This window comes from Vidua macroura, chromosome 20 (assembly GCF_024509145.1).
Source record: "Vidua macroura isolate BioBank_ID:100142 chromosome 20, ASM2450914v1, whole genome shotgun sequence".
NCBI lineage: Eukaryota > Metazoa > Chordata > Aves > Passeriformes > Viduidae > Vidua > Vidua macroura.
Window position 1 is genome coordinate 6,615,045 of NC_071590.1, and position 19,774 is coordinate 6,634,818.

Below are 19,774 nucleotides of genomic sequence, written 5' to 3' on the forward strand. Positions count from 1 at the left end.
TCCAGGTCTTGAGAAACCTCCCAGCTGTGGGCTGGAGAGCAGAGGCGGCGTTTTTAGCGGATGCAGAGGCTGTGCTAAGGGCCAGGATCAGTGCAGCAGCTCCTGGAAAATTCAGAATATGTGGGTCAAACCAAAGAGAAAGCCCTGGGGTGACAGTTCTGCTCCAGCTGGGAGCTGTGAGGGGCACACAGGCACCTCAGCACTGCTTGAGGTGATGTACCCAAACGTGGAGGAGTTGTGCCCAGCACCTGGAAGCTTCCCTGCCCTCCACAAATAGAAACGTAAGCGGCTTTGGCCACGCATTGTCTCCAGCCTCACACTGCCCATGGATCCCTCATCTTTCCCTGCCCAGCAGGAATGTGTCTCTGTCCTCAAAACACGTGCCACCCTCTCCGAGCAGTGCCTTGCTCCAGCCTGTCCCCAAGCTCTTCAAAGCAAAGGGAGAGATTTTGTGTTAAAGCTTATTTTGCCACACAAAGGAAACGTGACCGACCCGGTGGATTTCTCCAGCCTGGTTCACGTAACTCCAAGTGGGATGATCCTGTTATATACACAGTGCTGGGCTGCTGGGGAACAGTCCAGTGTGAGAATCAGTCAGGAAATGTGGAGTGGAAGAACATTTAAAAACGTTCATATTCCTCCACAGGAAGGAGAGGGGTGGGGGGAAAAAACCCAACAAGAGAGGAAGAGTGTGCCAGTGTACGGTGTATTTTCACTCCATGGCAGGGAGACTCGGGGTAAGGACTGTGCTAAGCAGTGACACACCCAGACTGGGCTGGGATGCTGAGTCCTCTCGTCCCCTCTCAGTCCTTTCCCCTCAAGCCACTTCATTTGCAGCCATTTATTAAAAGCTCACGTTAGTAAGAGCCTCTGCTGCCGGGTGAGAGCGTTACCCCGGGCTCTGCAGCACAATTTGGCACTCCTAACAGATGCCTGAATCCTAAAAAAGTGCCTGAAAACCCCACATCTGTGGGAAGTGGCCACCACACAGCATCCTCCCACCAGCCACTCGTGCTCTCCTACGCTCATTTATGGGCACTTAAATTATCTGGGGACAAAACAACACGGAAAAAGCTCCAGTTGGCAGGAGAGGTTGGGGCTGCCCCCAGCCTGCACCCCACAGTGGGCAGCTGCCACCCAGCCAGGTCTCAGCCTGGGAAATCTCCTCAGGGAGGGCTCATCAGTGCAGGATTTGGTTTTTACCGACCATCACCTCGAAGGCAAAGCCTTGGAACCTGTCATGCTGGTGGTGTTCCCATAGGAGATGCCACAGAGAACTCAGTGTCCCGTGGCTGATGGGACGCTGGGGGCCGCAGCACCGAAGGGGTTGGAAACACTCTGTGGTGTTGGGATGTCTGGAAGAGCAGTGGGGAAACAGTGCTGCTCTGCCCCCTTCTCATCTCAGTGGTGCCTCAGGGAGCTGTGAGAGCTGTCGAGGCTTCTCTGAGCCTCCACCCACATCATCCAAAAGTGTTTGGGGAGCAGAGCCACAGTGCCTGGTCCACGAGCACCTCTGCTGTGCTCTTGAGCCACAAGCAAAGCCTGGATGCTCTGTTAGTGCAGCCCCTCCCTGCAAGGTACCGAAAGAAACAGGAACAGCCACGTTCACCCTCCACGTGCTCCATGGGCTTGGAACTGCCCCGCTCGCAGGGGAGGGGCTATTCCTCCTTCTCCCGCCTGGCTTTGAGGAAGTCACTCCGCAGCAGGCGGTAGAAGAGGATGATGTTCATGGGCGTCATGATTGCCATGCCCACCGTGCCCACGGCGTAGGTGGCCGCGGGCACGTTCTGGCGGTTGAGGAAGAGCCAGCGGGTCATCCAGGCCAGCGTGGCGATGCGGAACACCACGTAGGTGCCCAGGTTGATGAGGCTGTTGAGGCGGTAGCAGGTGGTGTGCACCAGGTTGGCCATGAGCAGGATCTGCCGCAGGTGGAGGAAGATGGAGTTGATCTCCACCAGTAAAGCCACGAGGGCAAAGCCGACGTACTGGTGGAGCAGCACGGCAATGCCAAAGCAGATGATCACCTGGGAAGGAGGGAGAAGAGAGGCTGAGCCCAGGGGCTGGTTGCTCTCAGCTGCTGCAAGCTGGAACCCTCCACACTTGGGCACAGCAAGGAGCAGAGTGGAAAGGATCATCAAACCACGGGCCATCCCTGCAGCATTGCAGCCTCTGGCACCTCCTCACCATTGCAAGAAACCTGAGTGGGTTTTTTTGTTGCAGTGGGAAGAGAAGCAAGCAGCTCTCTAAGCCCCAGGTTGGCTGAGGAGACAAAGCAGCCTGACCTAACCCTGCTGTTGTGGCCTGGAGAATGTTGTTGTGGCCCAGCAGGTTTTTCCACACACAGCCAATGGACAGGAAGGGAGACTGTAGCCCAGGGCTACGCCACTGCTGGCTCAGGGATTGTCCCCAGGACAGGCACCCTGCAGGGAGTAATTAGGTGGCTTTGGTGTATCAGAGAGCCCCCTGAAGCACCCTGGGGCTGTTTGGGACAGGATTCCTGCCCCGCACCCTCCCTGCCAGGCAGGGGGACAGGCTCTGCCTGCCCACGCTTCAGCACACTAGGTCCTTTCTTTGGTTTATGCCATTAGTGCTGTTCTCTGTATGGGCTCTGTAATGAGATTATCTGCTCTGTTAAGTCACTGTCTTGGCTTGAATTAGCTCTATTGTGGAGATGAACTTTTGGCTCACCAGCAGCAGCCAGCAGAGCCCCAGGGCTCACTGACAGAGAGGTTTGACTACCCAGTCTCATCCCAGGTGAGTGCCAGCACTGTCCCTGTCCCTGTCCCCCTCCCCAGGCCCTGCACACCCCTGAGCCTCCCCTGAACCCTGCAGCATCTCCACTGCTCAGCTCCAGACTGTGCCACCCCCCTGCCCTGCAGCATCCACAGTCTCAGCATCACAGAACTGTTTTGGTTGGGAAAAACGCTCTGGCACCGGGACAGCAGAGGTGATCAGAGAGAAACCCACACAGGGCACAGCAAGGCAGGCAGAGGGCACTGGAGTGGGGCTCCTGCATCAAGCTGCTCCAGCCACACCAGCCCCAGGTGGGAGGAAATCACCCTGGGGAGGGGAGGTGGATGGAGGCGTGTGCAGCCCTTGCTGGCAGGTGCTCAAGAGGGCAAGAGCCACAGGAGGTGAGCTGCTCACCCGTGCCAGAGGGGACACCGGGGTCACTGCTGTCAGCGACACTGTTGTGGATCAGCCCACACTCTGTACACATGTTTTTTCCTACTCTATTGGGGCACACAAGACAGGTGATGGACTTTGGACATGATTAGCGTAAGATATTTGATAATCAGGATGCCTTGGCAAGAACAGAGCTGAAAATTACATCAAGTTCTGTAAGCAAGAGATGTTGTAAAATGTATAAGATTGTTTATGTGATGATTAACCCAATAATTGTAATAAAAAATTACTAGCCTTCCTAGAATAGTATAAAGCATATGTAGTCCACAATAAATTTGGATTCTGACCAGCTCTCAGTCTCCTCATGTCTCTCATCATCGCCAATACCACCCCATTTTTGGGTGCCTTTCTGCAGACCCTCTAAGAGTCCTGCAGGACAAAGAGGAGCTCCAGGACCTGCTGTCTGGGCTCCTCACTCCAGGAAATAAAATCGGACTTTGGAGCAGGCAGCAAATACCCACACAAACAACAGCAGGAGCCCACTCGTGCCCCCCATCCCCAGCCTCCCTGGTGGTACCTCTGCTGGTGCACTCACCACAGAGTGATGAAAGAGCAGCTCCCAGGACTGATGAAGTTTCTGATTGCACAACATGTCCACAAAGTCTTCAATGAAATAGCCTGGGATTGGGGAGTCCATGAACAAAAAGGGGGTCAGGAAGGGCTGTGCCAACGAACCCCCCCTGCCTCAGTGGGCTCTGCACCTGACTGGGCTGGGCAGCCCCCCCGGGAAGTGCTGGTTACATCTGCGTGGGTGGGGAGTCACACACAGCAAAAGAAGGAAATTGGTGTGCTTTGGGTCCCTCCCGCAATCACTCTGTAGGATGTGCTCCCAGGAAGAGGCACCGACTCCTCCAACCCCACGTGGGCACTTTTGGGACGGCCCGAGCCCCGGCTCCCCCCGAGGCCGGTGGAGGGCAGCCCGGTGCCCAGGACCTCCTGGCTGCGGCTGCCGTGGGACAGAAAGGAGCCACTGTCCTTTGCCAAGAATAGGGCGATTGTTCGAGGTGCCTGAGACATCGCGACATGGCTCGAGGGGCTGGTGTCAGGCACCGACGAGCCCGTGAAGACCCCCCGGGGGAACAGAACAGGGGACAGTCCATCGCCACACCTCACCTACAGACACGGCCACCAGGCTGTGCGCCCCGGGCGGGTGTGTGCCCACCAGGTCGTTGGACATCTCGGGGTGGAGGTAGAACCTGTGCAGGGACAGAGGTTCTGAGTGTCGGGCAGTGCCTCCTGTTCCCCATTTCCCTGCCGGTGTCCTCAGTACCCACCTGGTGCTGCCGACCCTCCCCGGAGACCTGCTGTTGCCCTGCTCCACCCACAGCCACCCCTCTTCTCCTGGAGTCTCCCCATCCCCTGGTGCCTCCCTGTCCCTCGGTCCTTCCTCCTTCTCTCAGCGCCCCCCAGTCTGCAGGTCCTCACCCTCCGCAGGGTCCCCAACACCCCCACTTCCCTTAGTGCCGCCTTGGCCGCAGGTTCCCGTCGGGCTCCCTCGACGTCCCCACTCCCTCCCAGTGTCCCGGTCCCCCGGGCAGCCCGGTGTCGCTGCGGGGCCCCGCGGTGCCGCTCACCCGGCCAGCGCCCCGCCGCCGCTGAGCACGCTGTGCGCCAGCGATGTCCAGATGTTGCGCCACTTCCAGCGGTTGCGCCGGGCCGAGGGCGGCGGCGGCACGAGCCGCTCCAGCCCCCGGTTCAGCAGGCGGAAAGCGGCGAAGGAACCGGCCACCACCAACAGCCCCGGGCTGAAAGCCATGGGCACCCACCGGCCCGCCGGGCTCCCATGGGACCGGCCTCGCTGCCCGACGGGCTCCGCCTCGCCCAGCCCCGGGGCCCGGCCTGGGCACCGGCACCGCCCCGCCGGCACCGCCCTGCCCGGCCGCTATGCGCGTCGTCCGGACGGGGACACAGCGACACCAGCGCCGGGCGGAAGGGCCGGGGCCGCCCCGGGGCTGGCGCTGGCAGCTCCCGCACCCCCCCGCGCAGGGGTGCGGACACGCAGCGGCAGCGCTTCCCGGCGGGGCGTGCGACACGGGGAGCGGGAGAACGGGAATGGAGCCCCCCGGGGATGTACCCGCCTTCCCCGGCATCGCACGGCAGAAGCGGCGCCAGCCCGGAGCCGGCCGAGAGCGTGGCACGGAGCGCGGAACGCGTGTCCCGTCGCTGTGCGGGAACTGGGGGCACTTCCCTCGTTCCCCGGAGCTTCCTCCTCCACCTCGGTGGCACCGGGTGGCCGAACGCCTCCCCCATGAGGTGCTGCGGCCGGTGGTCCTTCACCCCAAAGCATCTCCGGCTTTGGTGCCCGTCATTGTTTCCTTGGGCAGGAGCTCTCCAAGCCGCCGCTCACCCCGGTCAGGAACCCCCCCAAACCACACCACAGGGACCGACCGTCATCAAACACGGAAAAAGACCTGAGTGCCTTGCCTAAAAATGCTCTGCCCACAGCACTGTTATCCCTCATCCCCCTGTCCCGTGTCTGGTCCTGAGAGGAGCTCCCCGATGTCTGGGATACCCCAGCTCTGCTGCCTGGAGGTTCTGGAAATTCACAATCCCGTAGCCACAATTTTAGTTCTACCCTACAACTACGCTGCTTTTCCAGCTTCCTTCCCGTAATTTGATCTCTCCCTTGTTGCTTTTTGATGTCTCCAGCAGAAGCTGCACAGCTGCACAGCCCTGGCTTCCCCTTCTGCCGCCGGGCTGAGTCACCGTGTACACACCGATTAATGTCAAACTTCACCTCTCCTTTGAGGTATTAATTTTGGATGAAACCTTTCACTTCCTCTTCGAAACAGAAGCGTGTGGAGCTTGAGCTCTTAGTTGCCGTCCTGGCTTTGGGGTGATGGACACAAAAACATCAAATACACACTGATGGAAGGGAGGCTGAGTGATTAAATCAAATTGGGAGACGGGTGAGGTTCTTTTCCAACCTAAACGATTCTGTGTTTCTATGATAGTCCCAACTGGAAGAAAAGCATCTGTTCATGCTGCACAAATTTGCTTAAAAGCCAGGCAAGACAATGTACTTTCATAACAGTTACGTGGCAGGGAGACAGTGCCTGAAGTAATAGGCAGCCCTGAGTGCTCAGGGGATTTAAAATAATCTCGTGTATTAGGAGTGGAAGGATCACACAGGCTAATCTGTTACTGAGAAGACCAAATGCAAAGACATTTTTGTTCAGCATAAGATGTGCTGAGGAAAGAGAGACATGCCTTGGAGACGTGCTGGGCTGCTCAGGGCACTGAGGAGAAAAATCATTTAACAATTAATTGAGTATAAAATTGCACAGAGCCGGTTTCCGAATGAGAAGTCATCTGCGGTGGTTTAGCCTCAAAAAAATCTTGACTGCCCTTTTCCCTGGTGACAAATCATGCCTTCGCCTTCCTGCAGGGAAAATCCCAGACCCTGGAATGCCTGCAGGGCCAGCCCCTTTTCCCCAGGGACTCCTCCATTTGTGTTTATCTTAAAGATGATCATTCAGCCGGGCTCGGGCACAGGAATAGTTAAAGTGATTCTGGAGGCTGGAGAGCTTTTACCTACCACTTCTGCATGGGAGGAATTTAAACCGTGATTAATTGAGCCTCTGGTTCAAGGACTTTGATCCCATCGCTAGAGCACTACCAACAGTTACATATAAACTACTTTTTGGGTCATTTTAGCCCAGATTTTATTTAATTTTACCAGGACTTCCCACTGAGCCGTAGTTACAACCCCGATTCCAGCTTTTTTCCTTCCTCTGCAGCAATGCCATTAACCGGGGGCGGTTTTGGAACTGGAGACTTCCAAGCCCAGTCACAAACAAGTCCCCTGACACCAAATCAGGCCAAAAATCCAACCACACGCCGCAGGCTGGGGGGCCAGGCTTGTCCCAAAAGAAGCCGAGCAGAAGAGCAGGGACGGGAACTCCCGGGCGCAGCTGCCACAAGAGGTCCCCGCACGCCCGCTGGAGAACCGGGAGCCCGATCCGATGGGATTCCTCATCGCCACCTTATTTGGAGATACTGCCTTTTTCACCCAGATTTCCAGAAGTTTTCCGACTGTCCCCAAACGACCTCATTTTCTGCGAGGATGCAGCTCAGCCCGGTGCCGGGTGGCTGCCGGTGCCTGCTCCCAGCAGGGCAGGGACTCCTTGCAGATACCAGCAAGGACGTGCCCGGGTCCATCCCATAATGCCACGGGCACCACAGGTAATCCCATAGTGGGGGCTTTCCAGCAGCAATCGGGGTGTAAATCGAGGGTACAGACTTTTATTCAATAGCTAGACAATCGGTTTTGTCTCCCTTTCCCAGGCTGGAGTTTCTCTGCAATACATCTGAGAGACACAACCCATTTTCCACAATTATGAGCTGGCAGATTAGTGATAATATACCACAGAAATTCTGCCAGCTGAACTCTGTGCTGCCCAGATGCTCCCCAGCTACTCCTGGGTGGGGTTTTGGGTGTGCTTTTGCACTTCCACCATTCCTTACTTAAGGAGGAGCCCACTCTGCTCCCAGATTCCACAGAGGACTCGCTGGAGCCAACAGATGTGGGAGCCAGGCACAAGTCATGCTCCTGTTTTTGCAAAGCTTCCCTCCCTTAATCTGCCTCTCTGCATCCAGGGAGTCATAAAACCCATCTGCTTACCTAATGCCAGACCTGGCTCACACCTGAAGTAACCTGAGGAGTCCAAGAGCTCAAAACAAATCAAGCAGTTTGGCTTCCAAACTTTAATTAGCTGTTGTCTCCATCCCTCTCTAAACTGTGTCACCATTCTGTCTGCTTGGGCCATAAGAAGTCAGATGATGTAGGAATGCTTTATATATCCACATCTCCATTCAGGAAGTCTGGAACTCCACACTTCTGAAAGGATCTACTGTGCAAAATGCAGGTTCTGCATGGCAAAGCATTCCCATGCATTGCAGAGGCAGCTGTGGAGAGAGCTGAAATCAATTCAAACTTGAGCATCCACCCCTTCCAGCCAGGAACACCTTCCTGGTGTGGAGGCTGGAAATCCTCCAGGTAAAACTTGCTGTGGACACAGGAGAAAGGGATTTCAGTCTCTGTGAGTGTGGTGAGCAGCTCCAGAGTTTAAGGCAAGAAATGCCAAAAGTCAGCACTTTACCACTGACCTCAGGACTTGAACTCATCTGGAAGAAATCACCTGTGCTTGCACCACAGCCTGCCCACTTACCCTGCCCAGGTCTGCAAGCTCTCACTCCTGAGGGAAGGGCTTTCCTTGCACCCCAAAGCTTTGACCAGCACTGCAGGTGTTCTGCTGCCCAGGCTGCTCATCCTCCCCGAGATCATTCCTGGAATGCAGTGTCTCCTGGGAGCCTCACGGAACCAGCATGTTCTGGTGCCAGACACCAGCTGCAGACTGGGCACAGCAGCTGCCTACTGCAGCCTGGCATGTGGGACCGCTCCCGAACCACCCAGGCAGAGCCTGCTCTGATAAAAGACCCCAGGGCACGTTGATCTGGATGCTCTTCTTCTGGCCTGCCTTTTTTCCAGCACTGGAAGGATTTTATTTTTTTTCCCTCAGGACTTGGCACAAGGGACTTTTTGGAGAAACCCGTGTTGACAGCAGAGTGTCCCTGAGGATGCTGCAGGCTCAGCTGTTCCTCCAGGGCTGTGCTGGACCAGCTGTCATGGACCAGTGGCACAGAGGATGTGCTCTCTCCTCACTCCAGCTGCACAGGTATGCCATGGGATGAACAAAATTCCATTGGCTGGCAAACCCCCTTCAAGCTCAGCAGCATGGGCAGCTCTCCTCTGCTTTCTGCAGCTGCCATGCCCTAAATGTTTTGACTTTCTGAACTGTTTATGTGCTGTTATTAGTAGGTTTCAGGTTCCTTCTTTCCTTTCCCAGTGTTCACTGTGAAGTGGTGCCAGGTGTCTGCCAGCCTGTATCCCATCCCTCACCATCACCAGACATGAATGCTTAGGAAGAAAATGTGAAACACCACATATAATTATTCTTACCCTGTAAGCAAATTCATTCTCACTAAATATTTTCTTTTCCCTGTCTTCTTCCCTTGTGGGATAAACATTTTTTCCCCTGCTTAATTCACCAGTCTCAAGCTTAAGTAATTTCTGATGAATATGTATGTGCTTCATGATTACATCATGATGCATTTACCACTACGTGGGGTTTTTTTTGCATTTCAGACAGGTTAAGAATGAGTCTTCCAAGGTGGAAGCACGTCCCAACCCCCACATCCAGCTCAGCATCACAGCCTCTGAGCCCACTCAATTCCTCCTGTTTTACAAATACCAGCACAGGAGCTTCCCCCCTGCATCTCCTGCTGCTGCTGGCTCCACAGCTTGGAGCAGGTTGGGTTCCCTCCTGAATTCTCTCGTTATTAATATCACAAACCAAGCTGTTCTGAGAGCAGTGCCCCATTAATCACTTCAGCTCTGCTGCAGGTTTCACCTCGCTTCCTTTTCCTGCAGCTGAGCAGTTTGACTCCGTGGGTGCTGCCTGTTAAAATCAGTGGGCCTGGTAGAGTAGGGAAGGGTCCTGAGCTGGGAAAAAGGTGGGAAAAAGATGAATCCACACAGCCATGGCATGAAAAAATGTGCTACTCCAGCTGATGGTGATGGGAACTTGAAGGCAGGGAAGTTACACCCTTTAAATCCTTGCCTCTAAACTTGGGTTTTCTGGAGGGCCAGCAGCACTGGGGAGGCACAGCAGAAGTGAAGGTGTCTGATAAAACCCAAGGTCAGCTCAGCAGCTCGTGTGAGTCAGCACCAACGTGGGTGGCAGATCTGCTCAGAGATGTCTGATGCCCACCTTGGGCTCTCTTTGTGGTTGAGGGCACCAGTTCCTTTTCCTCTCTTCCTTCCTATGTTTAATCCTAGCTTGTGCTACAAGAAAAGCTCTAAAACCCTCTGAGTAACCACCTCTGGTTTACCTAAAAAGGGCCAAAAGCTGTTTACAGAGCAGCTTCCTGAAAATCTGCCGCCAGTCCCATCCCACACCCTCGAGGGCATATTGTGTATTCCTGACACACACTAACATCCCTGCAGCCAACCCCCAGCTTCTCCCTGACATCCAAAGCCCTTTTCCACTTTGCATCCTTTGTCAATCACCTTTTTAATATCCATTCTATCGTCTTTGCCTCTGTCAGGCATTTTGTTTTGCCCTTTCCTTTGCCCTTTCCAAAAGCCTTTCCTGGGTGCTCGGCCGCATCCAGCAGCATCCAGCGGCCGAATCTGCTGCTCAGCCCTGCACTGCAAATGTCCCTGCACAGGGTCAAGCTCCACCTGCCTCATCCCAAAGCTGCCCACCTCTGTGCCTGCCCCTTTGCCTGTTCACTGCAGATTTCCATCCGTGAGCAAACGTTTTCCAGCGATTTCTGCTGAGTCAGAGAACGCTCGGCGAGGGCTGCTGCTCCTCCACGTGGGAACGCGCTTCTGGGGAATAATTATGCAGAGTTTAAATACGGACGTTTGGCAGCCAAATTGCTTCACATTCAGGCTCCTGGCCAGGAGGGCAGAGCCCAGAAGCTGCTCATTGGTGCTGTGAGAAAATCCCTCATTCCTGTGGCCATCGTGGGTGTGCAGAGCCCGTGGGCTGGGATTGCCCGGACGCGGCACTGTCCCAGTACCCTGCTCTGAAGGAAAGGCTGCTCGTGGCTCAGAGGGTCCCATGAATTGAACTGCTTCCCAAATAATCCATCCTGCACTTATCCAGCATCCTGCAAGTGCCTTCTTCTCCGGGTCATACCCACCAGAGGATTTTTATCCCCCCTGCTTCAGGATTTGGGAACGTGCTGCTGGCAGGGAGCTGATCCCTGTGGATCTCCTGTTCTGCGAGGGAGATGATGGAAGCACGCTGTTGGTAACTTTTCCCCCCTTAATTTTTGAGGCATATTTTAAGTTGTGAAACATATTGACTGTGAAATAGAGATAAGAACAAGAGGAGACACAAACAGTGTAGGTGTTACTCCCAGTTTTTTTGCAACTCCCACTTTGTTGTAAAAATAGCCCAGCAAGCAGCACCCTGCTCCAAGCCATCCTTCATGGGCCAAGAGAGGATGGGATCGTGTGCCTGGACATCAGTGACTGAACCAGGAGCAGAGCTGGGATGTAAGGCACGTGCAGAGCTGCTGGAAACTTCATGTTCCTCAAAATCAACAGAGAAAAATCTGACCAAAAGATCAAATTAAAGAATTTTAAGTGTTGTTGAAATATATATAAAGTAGCAATATCATTCCAAAGTGCTGCAAAAATAGCTTGTGTTGAGCTGGAGTGCTTTCCACCAGGAAAAGGGGCAGTGGGAAGGGACCATGGGATATCACTGAACCCCCTTGAGTTCCTGGTCACGCTGCCCATGACGCACCCCACCTTTACACCACACCTGTGCCATAATTCCTGTGTGCCCTCAATTCTTTTGCAACTCTAAACCCCAGCAAAATACCCTTAATTAGGTGCAGGCCAGTTGCAGAAATCAGATAACACTGCCTGGCAGGCGGCCGCTTCCAGGAGCTGCATCTCCTGATGGATGGGAACGTTGTGCAACTCGGGGACAGCATCACCAGCCGTGGGCTGGCGGCGGGCACAGCGCCTGTGGTGAGACACCAGGGTGTCACCTCGCAGGAGAAAGTCGCAGGCAGCAGCAGTGGTGGCTCTCTGACCTTGGGGACAGGTGCCTGGACCCCCCTGGCAGGACCAGGTGAGTACCCAGCGATGCTTCTCCCAAAGAACCTGGGATTAGGGGAGCGGTGCAGGGGGGATTTGCAGGAGCAAGTCACCACCTGGCACCAAGACTTGCCTTAAATGACCTTCTGCTGCTCCACTTCTTGCTTTTTTCCCTCCAAAACAGAGAGGGAGATTCCTAATCAGCCTCTCAATGACTGCTAAGGCAGGGAGAGCACTAAGGACCAGGGGTGTTGGCTGTTTTCTAGCCCAGGAGGCATTTTGGGCCGGGATTAGTGCTTTCACGGCAATTACCATGAATAACATCTCTGCACAAATGTTGGAGAGGCTTTGGAGAGGCTGAAGCATCTCTTTAGACCCAATTTGAGGGAAACACGGGCTATGGCAGCAGCAGCTCCCCATAAATAATTGTATTTGTTTACAAGAGCCGTTATCACATCTGCTCGCTCGCCCTGCGCTGCAGTTGAGTTTAACGAGGCACGGGGCTGGAAATGAGAAGTGGGTTAATTCAGAGGAGAAAAGGGCAGAGGAACAGGCGTTGGGTTTGGACAGAAAGTTTAAAAAGGGGTGTTTTCCACCAGTTGAAGGTCATTTTGGTGCTTCATCAGAAATTTGGGACCCTTTGAGTGCCTGGCAGTGACCAGCTCCCAGCAGCATGGACAGCGATGACACCATCACTGAAGAGGTCTGCAGGGAGGACGACGTTGGGGATGGACAGTGAGTGCCTGGGGTGGTGGTGGGGATTTAGGTGGTTCTGTGCCCACCTCTGCACCTCTCCCCCAGGCTCCTGGAGGTGATGGTGGCTGGCTACCCAGTGCTGCTGGTGAGGAACAGGAGGGAATTCCGTGCTCTGGGCAGCAAATGTCCCCACTACGGTGCCCCGCTGAGCAAAGGTAACCCCAGCTTGGGGCAGGGGGAAGAAAACACCTTGGGGAGGGTGGTTCTCACTGCCCAGCTGGGGGGGGGTCTCTTGCAGGGGTCTTGAGAGGGGAGAGGCTGCGCTGCCCCTGGCACGGGGCCTGCTTTAACATCAGGACTGGAGACATTGAGGAATACCCTGCTCTGGACTGTATCTCCTGCTTTAAGGTGACTTCTTGTCCTCCCATCTCGGTGGTCTCACATTCATTCTCTCTCCCAAGCCCCCTGCCCTGACCACAGGTCTGTCACTCAGAGCTTCAACACAAGGGATGGTTTTGGGATTATGTAACTCCCTGCCCTAAAGCTCCTTTCAGTCAAAGGTAATGCCATAGATCCTAGTAGTCCTCAGAGCCAGCACAAGTGCTTTTGGAAAGAAAAAGAGGATTTACAGCTCTTCCTCAGTGCTCTTAGGATGAGGAGAAAAGCTCATGAGCTCCTCAGCATCATGTGACACCTGAGATCAGAGTCAGAGGCAGATGGCACACTGGACCAGGATCTCCCAGGAGAGCTCCTACCTCAGCCTCGTGGATGCAGCACTTAAAAAACCTCTCCTTTCCCTTCTGCAGGTAACAGTGGAAGATGGAAAGGTGTTCATTACAGCAAAAAAGAAGGTACTGACCTTACCTGCTGTCACTGAGCACAGGCAGTGCCTTGGGCTGCGTGTGACTTGAGCTTTTTTTTTTTTTTTTTTTTTTTTTTTTTTTTTTTTTTTTTTTTTTATTTTTTTTTTTTATTTGCAGGACCTGGAAAGCAGCCTGAGGGTGAAGGACACAAGCAGGAGGTGCCTCCTCAACAGGAACACGATGCTGCTGCTGGGGGGAGGTCAGTGAAGGGATCTGAGCTCTGCCCCCTCCACACACGCTGGGAGCTGCCACTCTCCTCTCCAGGGAGGACTGACCTGCTCCTCCTCCTCCTCCTCCTCCTCCTCCTCCGTGTCAGAGGGCTGAGATGAGCATCTCTTGTAGGTGTGGCTGCCCTGGTGTGTGCAGAGACTCTTCGCCAGGAGGGATTCACTGGCAGGATCATCATGGCCACCAATGAGAAACACGTTCCCTACGACAAGTCCAAGCTGAGCAAGGTCTGTGTGTGACAGGGGCAGGACTGTGCCTGGGCACCACGTGTGGCATGGGCCACACGCAGGCCAGGAGCCATGGAGTGAGCAAGGCAGGAGTGCTGAGGCATCCAAAACGAATGCTGGTGTTATCTCCAGGAAAACTTCTTTTTCCTCCCAGAAAATCTCTGATCAGAGTCAACATGAGCTGATGTTTTTATCTCCTTTTATTGAGTTCTTCCCACTGAAGTTTGATGTTTTTTCTGAGGTGATGGGGCAGTGTGGGGAGCTGTGATTCACTAATGTAAAATTCACCTCTTTTGCAAACTGAGTCCACAAGAAACACTTCAGGAGAATTGCTGCCTCTAAGAAATGCTTCATTTCATATCCTTGTTGTGTTTCCAGGACATGAACTTGAAAGCTGAGGACGTCTACCTGAGGAAACCTGAATTCCTCCAGGCTCGGGGCATAGAGTTCTGGACAGAGAAAGAGGTACCAGAGCAGCTGAGCTCATTCCTCAGTGGGTGATCCTGTTCCTGCCGTGGGGAGGGTGTAACATCACCTGTGCATCCACGGATGGACCTGTGGGAAGTGGGAGAGAGAACCCCAGCACCCATCATGTCACCTGAGTGCCCAGAAAGAAGGCAGGACAGAGGGTGGGTCAGAGGAACCTGTCTGATCTGTGCCCCCTCTCTCCTGCAGGCAGTGTCGGTGGATTTCCAGGAGCAGAAGGTTCATTTCACGGATGGGTCCTCTCAGAAGTACCACCAGCTGCTCATTGCAACAGGCAGCCAGTGAGTGCACAGAGTGTTTGCCACACACAGGACTTTAGGCAGGACAGCACTGGGATGTAGAGGTGGAGGCAGGAAGTGAGATGGAAGGGCAGAATGGAATGACACAGCCGTGGGTTTGTGCTCCCTTCTCGTTCTTTCTGTTTAATTTATACCATGAAATGCATCTGGATTCTCTCTCTTCCAGCCCTGGTTTCCTCAAAGTCCCAGGCGCAGACCTGCAGAACATATGCACGCTCCAAACCCCAGAAGAGTCCAGCAAGATCTTGGAGCTGGCAACTGGGAAGAACCTGGTGATTGTGGGAGCTTCATTCATAGGTACCAGGCTGGAGTGGGTGTCAAACCATCAGTGAGAGCCTTCAAACCCCCTTCTGTTGTTGCGTGTGCACATTAACTGGAGGCCCTCAGGGAAGGGATGTTCCTTTTCTACCCAGCTGGGATCCTCCCTGGAGCCCTGGAGCTGCTGGGGGTGTGTGTTACACAGCACACACTCATTCTTTCCTCTGATAGCCAGAAACTTTGAGAGCTATAAACAATTTCTACACATGGACAGAGGGAAATAATGTGCCTTATGGAAAGGTCACCGTCCTCCAGGGGAGCTGGATTCCCCAGAAACATTGGGAAAGCAAGGGGCTAAGGCACAGAAAAGGAGGTGTGGGTTTTGTTTTTTTGTTTTTTTTTTTTTTGTTTTTTTTTTTGTTTTGTTTTTTTTTTTTTTTTTTTTTTTTTTTTGTTTTTTTGGTTTTTTTTGACAGAACCAGGAGCTATTCTTTGCATCTCCTAATATCTAGGAGAACAAGGAACGGTGGGGAGCTAAATACCTCAGCCCAGAAATGCATAGCAAAGCAGTTCAGCACTGGCAGCACATCAGATTTGTTCTCCTGGAAGGGGAGAAGGTTTCCAAGGGTGCAGGTTCATACTTGCAGCAGGCTTACCTTGGGCATGCCTCTTCCTTGCAGGAATGGAGGTGGCTGCCTTCCTCTCAGACAAGGCTGGAACCATCTCAGTGGTGGAAAGAGAGGAGTTCCCTTTCCAGCACGCCCTGGGTCCTCAGGTTGGAGGCGTTGCCATGAAGGTTAGGAAAACCTGGGGCTGATTTCTAGCATGGAGAACACATGATATCCAAGCAGCCCCGGGATCCACATCAGCCCAGGAAACCTCGCCCCTGTGCTGAGTCATAACTCTGCATGCCCAGCCTCTGTCCTCACCCACGAGCTCTGCACACACGGCTGGCCCCAATCTTCCCCCCCACACACATCAATTCTTCACCCCAAACCCACCTCACACGCCAGTCCTGAGCAGGACTGCAGAGAAAAGCCAGGCTTCCAGGCTGCCTGCAGCAGCCAGGGACACAAATGGAATCTCCCTGCAGCCTGGAGCAGCAGCAGAGCTGCCTGCCTGGGTTTTGGCTGGGTACAGCTGTTTTTATAGCCTGGAATTTCCTAATGAATACTCAAACCAGTCCTTTTCAGATGCTGCAAAATAAAGGGGTGAAGTTCCACATGAAAACAGAGCTCTGTGAGCTGAGAGGAAAGGATGGAAAGGTCAGTCATGCCTTTGTGATCCCTGAACTGCTAATTTTAGGGGGAAAAAAGCCCAAGTTGAGATATAACCCAGTGCCTACATCAGGCTCTCCTCCCCCATGTCTAGACCCTCCCTTCCTTTTCACTGAGCACAGCTCTGGGCTCAAAGGGCACCAGTAAATGTTCCTATCCCAGGGACAGCAGCGTGATTTTCTTTTACATTCCCAGCAACACACATTAGTTGGACAAGGTGATCCAAACCTGGGGAAGAAAGAAGACAGCAAAGAGCAAAGCAGCAGGGAGGCTGTGGGAATTAGGACAGAGGCTTTAACTCTTTATTAATGACCTTTCCTTCTTTCCTAGGTCACAGAGGCTGTTCTTGCCAACGGAGAGAAGCTCCCTGCAGATGTGGTAGTGGTGGGAATAGGTAAGAGACCCCAGCTGGGACAGGGAGGCAGATTTGGGAATGGGGAGAACATCCAGCAAGCCCAGGGCATCACAGCTCAATTCCAGGACACCATTCCCTGCTGTTATCTTTCCCACTGTGTTATCATCCAGCCTTTCCTCTTGGCCCCAAACACCTGGAAAAGTCAGCAGCCCCTGAGCACACACTTGGCAGGAGGAGAGGAGCTGCTTACACTCTCGCTGTGCCTTTGGCTCTCGCTGAGCTCCACAGGTCCCTGCTGTGTTAGCAGAGCGTGCTGTGTCCTGGGCCCTGGTTTTGCTGCCCCTGCACTGGCTCAGCACCAGCCCAAGCACAGGTCACTGCTCCAAGTGCTCTGCTCCAAGCAGGAACGGGAGCTGTGAGGCCAAATTTCCTCCCTGTCCCTGCAGAGCCTCGCCGCTTTTCATCCCTTCTCCTCTCCCCGCAGGGTCAGCCCCCAACTCAGCATTCCTGAAGGGCACCTCCATTGCCAGAGATGACAAAGGTGCCATCCTGGTGAATCTGGTGAGTGCCAGCTGAGCATCCCAGCTCCCACCCCATCCCTCCTCTCTCAGCAGTGTGCTAATTGCCTTTTGCTCATTAGCACATGCAAACCAACATCCCCGACGTCTTCGCTGCGGGGGACGTGGTCACCTTCCCAGTAGCTCTGCTCGATGGGGACAGGTCCAGCATCCACCACCAACAAGTGGCTGAGGCCCACGGTGAGGGACAGCCACGTCACCTTCCAGCTCCCTCAGAGATGGGAATGGCACAGGAGGGACAGCAGGGGACACGGGGAACAATTTTTAGGGACCTGCAAGAGAAATATTCTCCGTGCTGGTTCCCCCCAGGTCACTGTGCTGCTTTGAACATGCTGAGGAGAGGGAAGGAGCTGCACACTGTTCCTTACTTCTGGACCACGTTGCTTGGGAAAAGCATCCGCTATGCAGGTAGGAAGGGCAGAGAGGGGAAGAGAGGAATTCCATCCCACCAGCTGGGTCTGGGGTTGCAAACACACTGTGGTTGCAGAGGTCACCTGAAGCAGCTCAAGCTCTGGACTGGCTGCCATGGTGAGTTTGAGGCCTGGAGGCCACCCAGAGCTCTTGTTCTTTGCTGATCTCCAGTGGGTTAGAGGTCACAGAGGAAGAACTTCGCTCTCCAAACCAAGGAGAGGCTCAAAGTCAGTTCTGCTTGGCCAGGGCCTTCGTGTCTGCTCCCCAGCCCTGTCCCAGCCCCAGCACTGTCCCCTCTGTCCCTGCCACACTGGCTCTGAGGTGGGATGGGTGCAAACTGCTGTGCCAGGGCTCCCTGAGCAGGCTCTCCCCCACAGGCTGTGGGAAGGGATACACGGACACTGTTGTGAAGGGCAGCCTGGAGCAACAGAAATTCCTGATCTTTTACATCAGGTGAGTGAATCCATGGCCAGCCCATGCCCTGGAAACAGGGCACAGTCCTCTCTCTTACAGCTGCAGAGATCCCACATCTCCTGGCTGTGCACTAAAGGCAGCTGCTGGGTGCTGAAGCACAGAAAACCCAAGGCAGGGCAGGGAAGGAGAAGAGAATGAACTCAAATGATGACACCAGCTGGGCAGAGAGCCTGGGACACATCTCTGCCTCTGCCCCACTGCTCCCAGGCTCGGTGCCCAGCTCCCAGCAGTGCCAGGCAATCTGCCACGAGTCCCTGTGCATCCTGCAGCACCAGCCACCCTGCCCTGAGCCCTCTGAAACACAGCTGCTCCCTGGCCACTGTGCCACGGGGATGCTGCTGTGCTGAGCTGTGTACCCTGAGGAGATCCACATTCTTCCTCTTTCCATCCCAGGGATGGCCATGTGACTGCAGCTGCCAGCCTGAACTGTGACCCCATGGTGTCTCTGATTGCAGAAGTTTTGTACTTGGGGAAACAAATCTCCAAAGAAGAAGCAGAGTAAGTGACATCCTGACCCAGCTGGTGGGTGGCTCTGCGCTGTTCCCCACGTCAGCAGAGCCCACTGAGAGACACAAAACCAAAAGGAGTCACTGCAAATCCCCAACCTACCTCTTGCTTTCAGGGCCTGTGACATTGGCAACGTCCCCTCGCTGGCACAAAGCTAAGTTTGGTGTGTGCCCCCTGTGAGGGGCTCACAGCCAAGTGTCAACAGCTCCACATCCTCCCACCCTGTAGCAATAAAACCATCAGCAAAGCTGAACCCAGCACCTGCATTTTGTGTTTGCAGACAGCCCTTGGCTGTCCACTTGTGCTGTCAAAGCTCAGCAGAGCTGGTGTTCTGCTGTGCTGGGCAAGAGGAGGATGCCCATGGCCTGGGGCTCAGCTGAGGGTCTGAGCTGCCAGCAGCCACCACACATGCACAGATGCACCAGCCAGAGATGCACCAGCTCCTCCTGCTCCTTCCCTGCTGGCAGGGAGCTCTCATTGAGCACACCGGTCACGCTGACCTTCTCCTTTGCAAAAACACATTTTCCCAGCAAGGGGAGCTGTGACCGAGACAAGCTGCTCTCCCAGCAGGGAACGAGGTGGGCTGTGTGCAGGAACTTGCACAGAATACCCTGCCCCTAAGGACAGAGGGATGCCACCCAGCCTCTGAGCCAGCAGCACTTGCTGGCAGTGTCACTGCTGCCTTGAATATCATGTTAGCTGCTGCAGCGAGCAGAGAAATCCCAGATCCAGCCCTTCCTGCTGTGTCCCCGCATGCTGGATGCTTGGAGGAGGTGGCCAGATGCTAGAGGAAAGAGTTACTAGATTTTTGCACAGCCAGGCTGTGCTTTCTTACAGGAAACCTTGCACTTACTCACCAGTCACATGGGGCTGTGCAGGAGGAAGGGTAAGTCCCAGGAGCCAGGCAAGTTCCCACAGGGACACTCACTGACAGCCCAAAGCCCCTCTGGTTTGACATGAAGTGCAGGAGAGCCAGAGCCTGAGCCCAGGTGAGAGATTGCAGTGCTGGTTTTGTGTTAAACACCCAAACCTGTCCTCTGGAACCTCACACATGAATTTGACCTGAAACACAACGTTTTACATTTCCTGACCTCAGAGGTTTGGTGCTTCTGCTCAGGGCAACTCTCTGCTCTGAAAGAGCCACATTTTACCCAGGATTTCAGCAGCTGGGTTTCAGCAGCACAGGTTGTTCCTGCACGAAAGGGAAGGTGTAGATTTGGGAGGCACACTGAGCACACAGCTCTCATACAGATCAATCTGTGCTGCAGAAGAGGGGGAGCATGGCCCAGGAGCTGCTCCTCCCTGC

At 54.4% G+C, this 19,774-nt stretch overlaps 2 protein-coding genes across 4 annotated transcripts; one reads left to right on the forward strand and one right to left on the reverse strand.

Moving 5' to 3' along the window:
- Nucleotides 1-686: 686 nt before the first annotated feature.
- TLCD2 (TLC domain containing 2) lies at nt 687-5,291 on the reverse strand. The gene is given in 7 exon segments (XM_053995873.1): nt 687-2,024; nt 3,722-3,804; nt 4,300-4,382; nt 4,761-5,047; nt 5,050-5,110; nt 5,112-5,248; nt 5,250-5,291. Coding segments are annotated over 7 exon segments (1,044 nt in total). The 5' UTR covers nt 5,277-5,291; the 3' UTR covers nt 687-1,658.
- A 6,487-nt stretch (nt 5,292-11,778) lies between these two features.
- On the forward strand, nt 11,779-18,719 carry LOC128817423 (apoptosis-inducing factor 3-like). Of its 3 annotated transcripts, XM_053995905.1 has the most exons (19): nt 11,779-11,843; nt 12,409-12,544; nt 12,611-12,720; nt 12,804-12,913; nt 13,312-13,356; nt 13,486-13,567; nt 13,711-13,823; nt 14,202-14,288; nt 14,499-14,590; nt 14,775-14,905; nt 15,547-15,662; nt 16,060-16,131; nt 16,474-16,537; nt 16,983-17,059; nt 17,139-17,256; nt 17,386-17,484; nt 17,865-17,940; nt 18,355-18,459; nt 18,584-18,719. In XM_053995905.1, the coding sequence occupies exons 2-19, from the start codon at nt 12,483-12,485 to the stop codon at nt 18,624-18,626; spliced, it is 1,602 nt and encodes a 533-aa protein (XP_053851880.1). In that variant the 5' UTR covers nt 11,779-11,843; nt 12,409-12,482; the 3' UTR covers nt 18,627-18,719. The 3 variants fall into 3 exon arrangements, with proteins under 3 accessions (XP_053851880.1, XP_053851882.1, XP_053851881.1); XM_053995907.1 differs by lacking the exons at nt 18,355-18,459; nt 18,584-18,719 and adding an exon at nt 17,564-17,604 and having other exon boundaries at nt 17,865-17,919; XM_053995906.1 differs by lacking the exons at nt 16,983-17,059; nt 17,139-17,256.
- Nucleotides 18,720-19,774: the final 1,055 nt, after the last annotated feature.

Coding starts and splice junctions, on each gene's coding strand:
- LOC128817423 (XM_053995905.1), top strand. CDS start 12,483: ATGGACAGCGATGACACCATCACTGAAGAGGTCTGCAGGGAGGACGAC. Junction 15,663..16,059: donor TTGGAGGCGTTGCCATGAAG/GTTAGGAAAACC, acceptor AGTCCTTTTCAG/ATGCTGCAAAATAAAGGGGT. Junction 18,460..18,583: donor ATCTCCAAAGAAGAAGCAGA/GTAAGTGACATC, acceptor TCTTGCTTTCAG/GGCCTGTGACATTGGCAACG.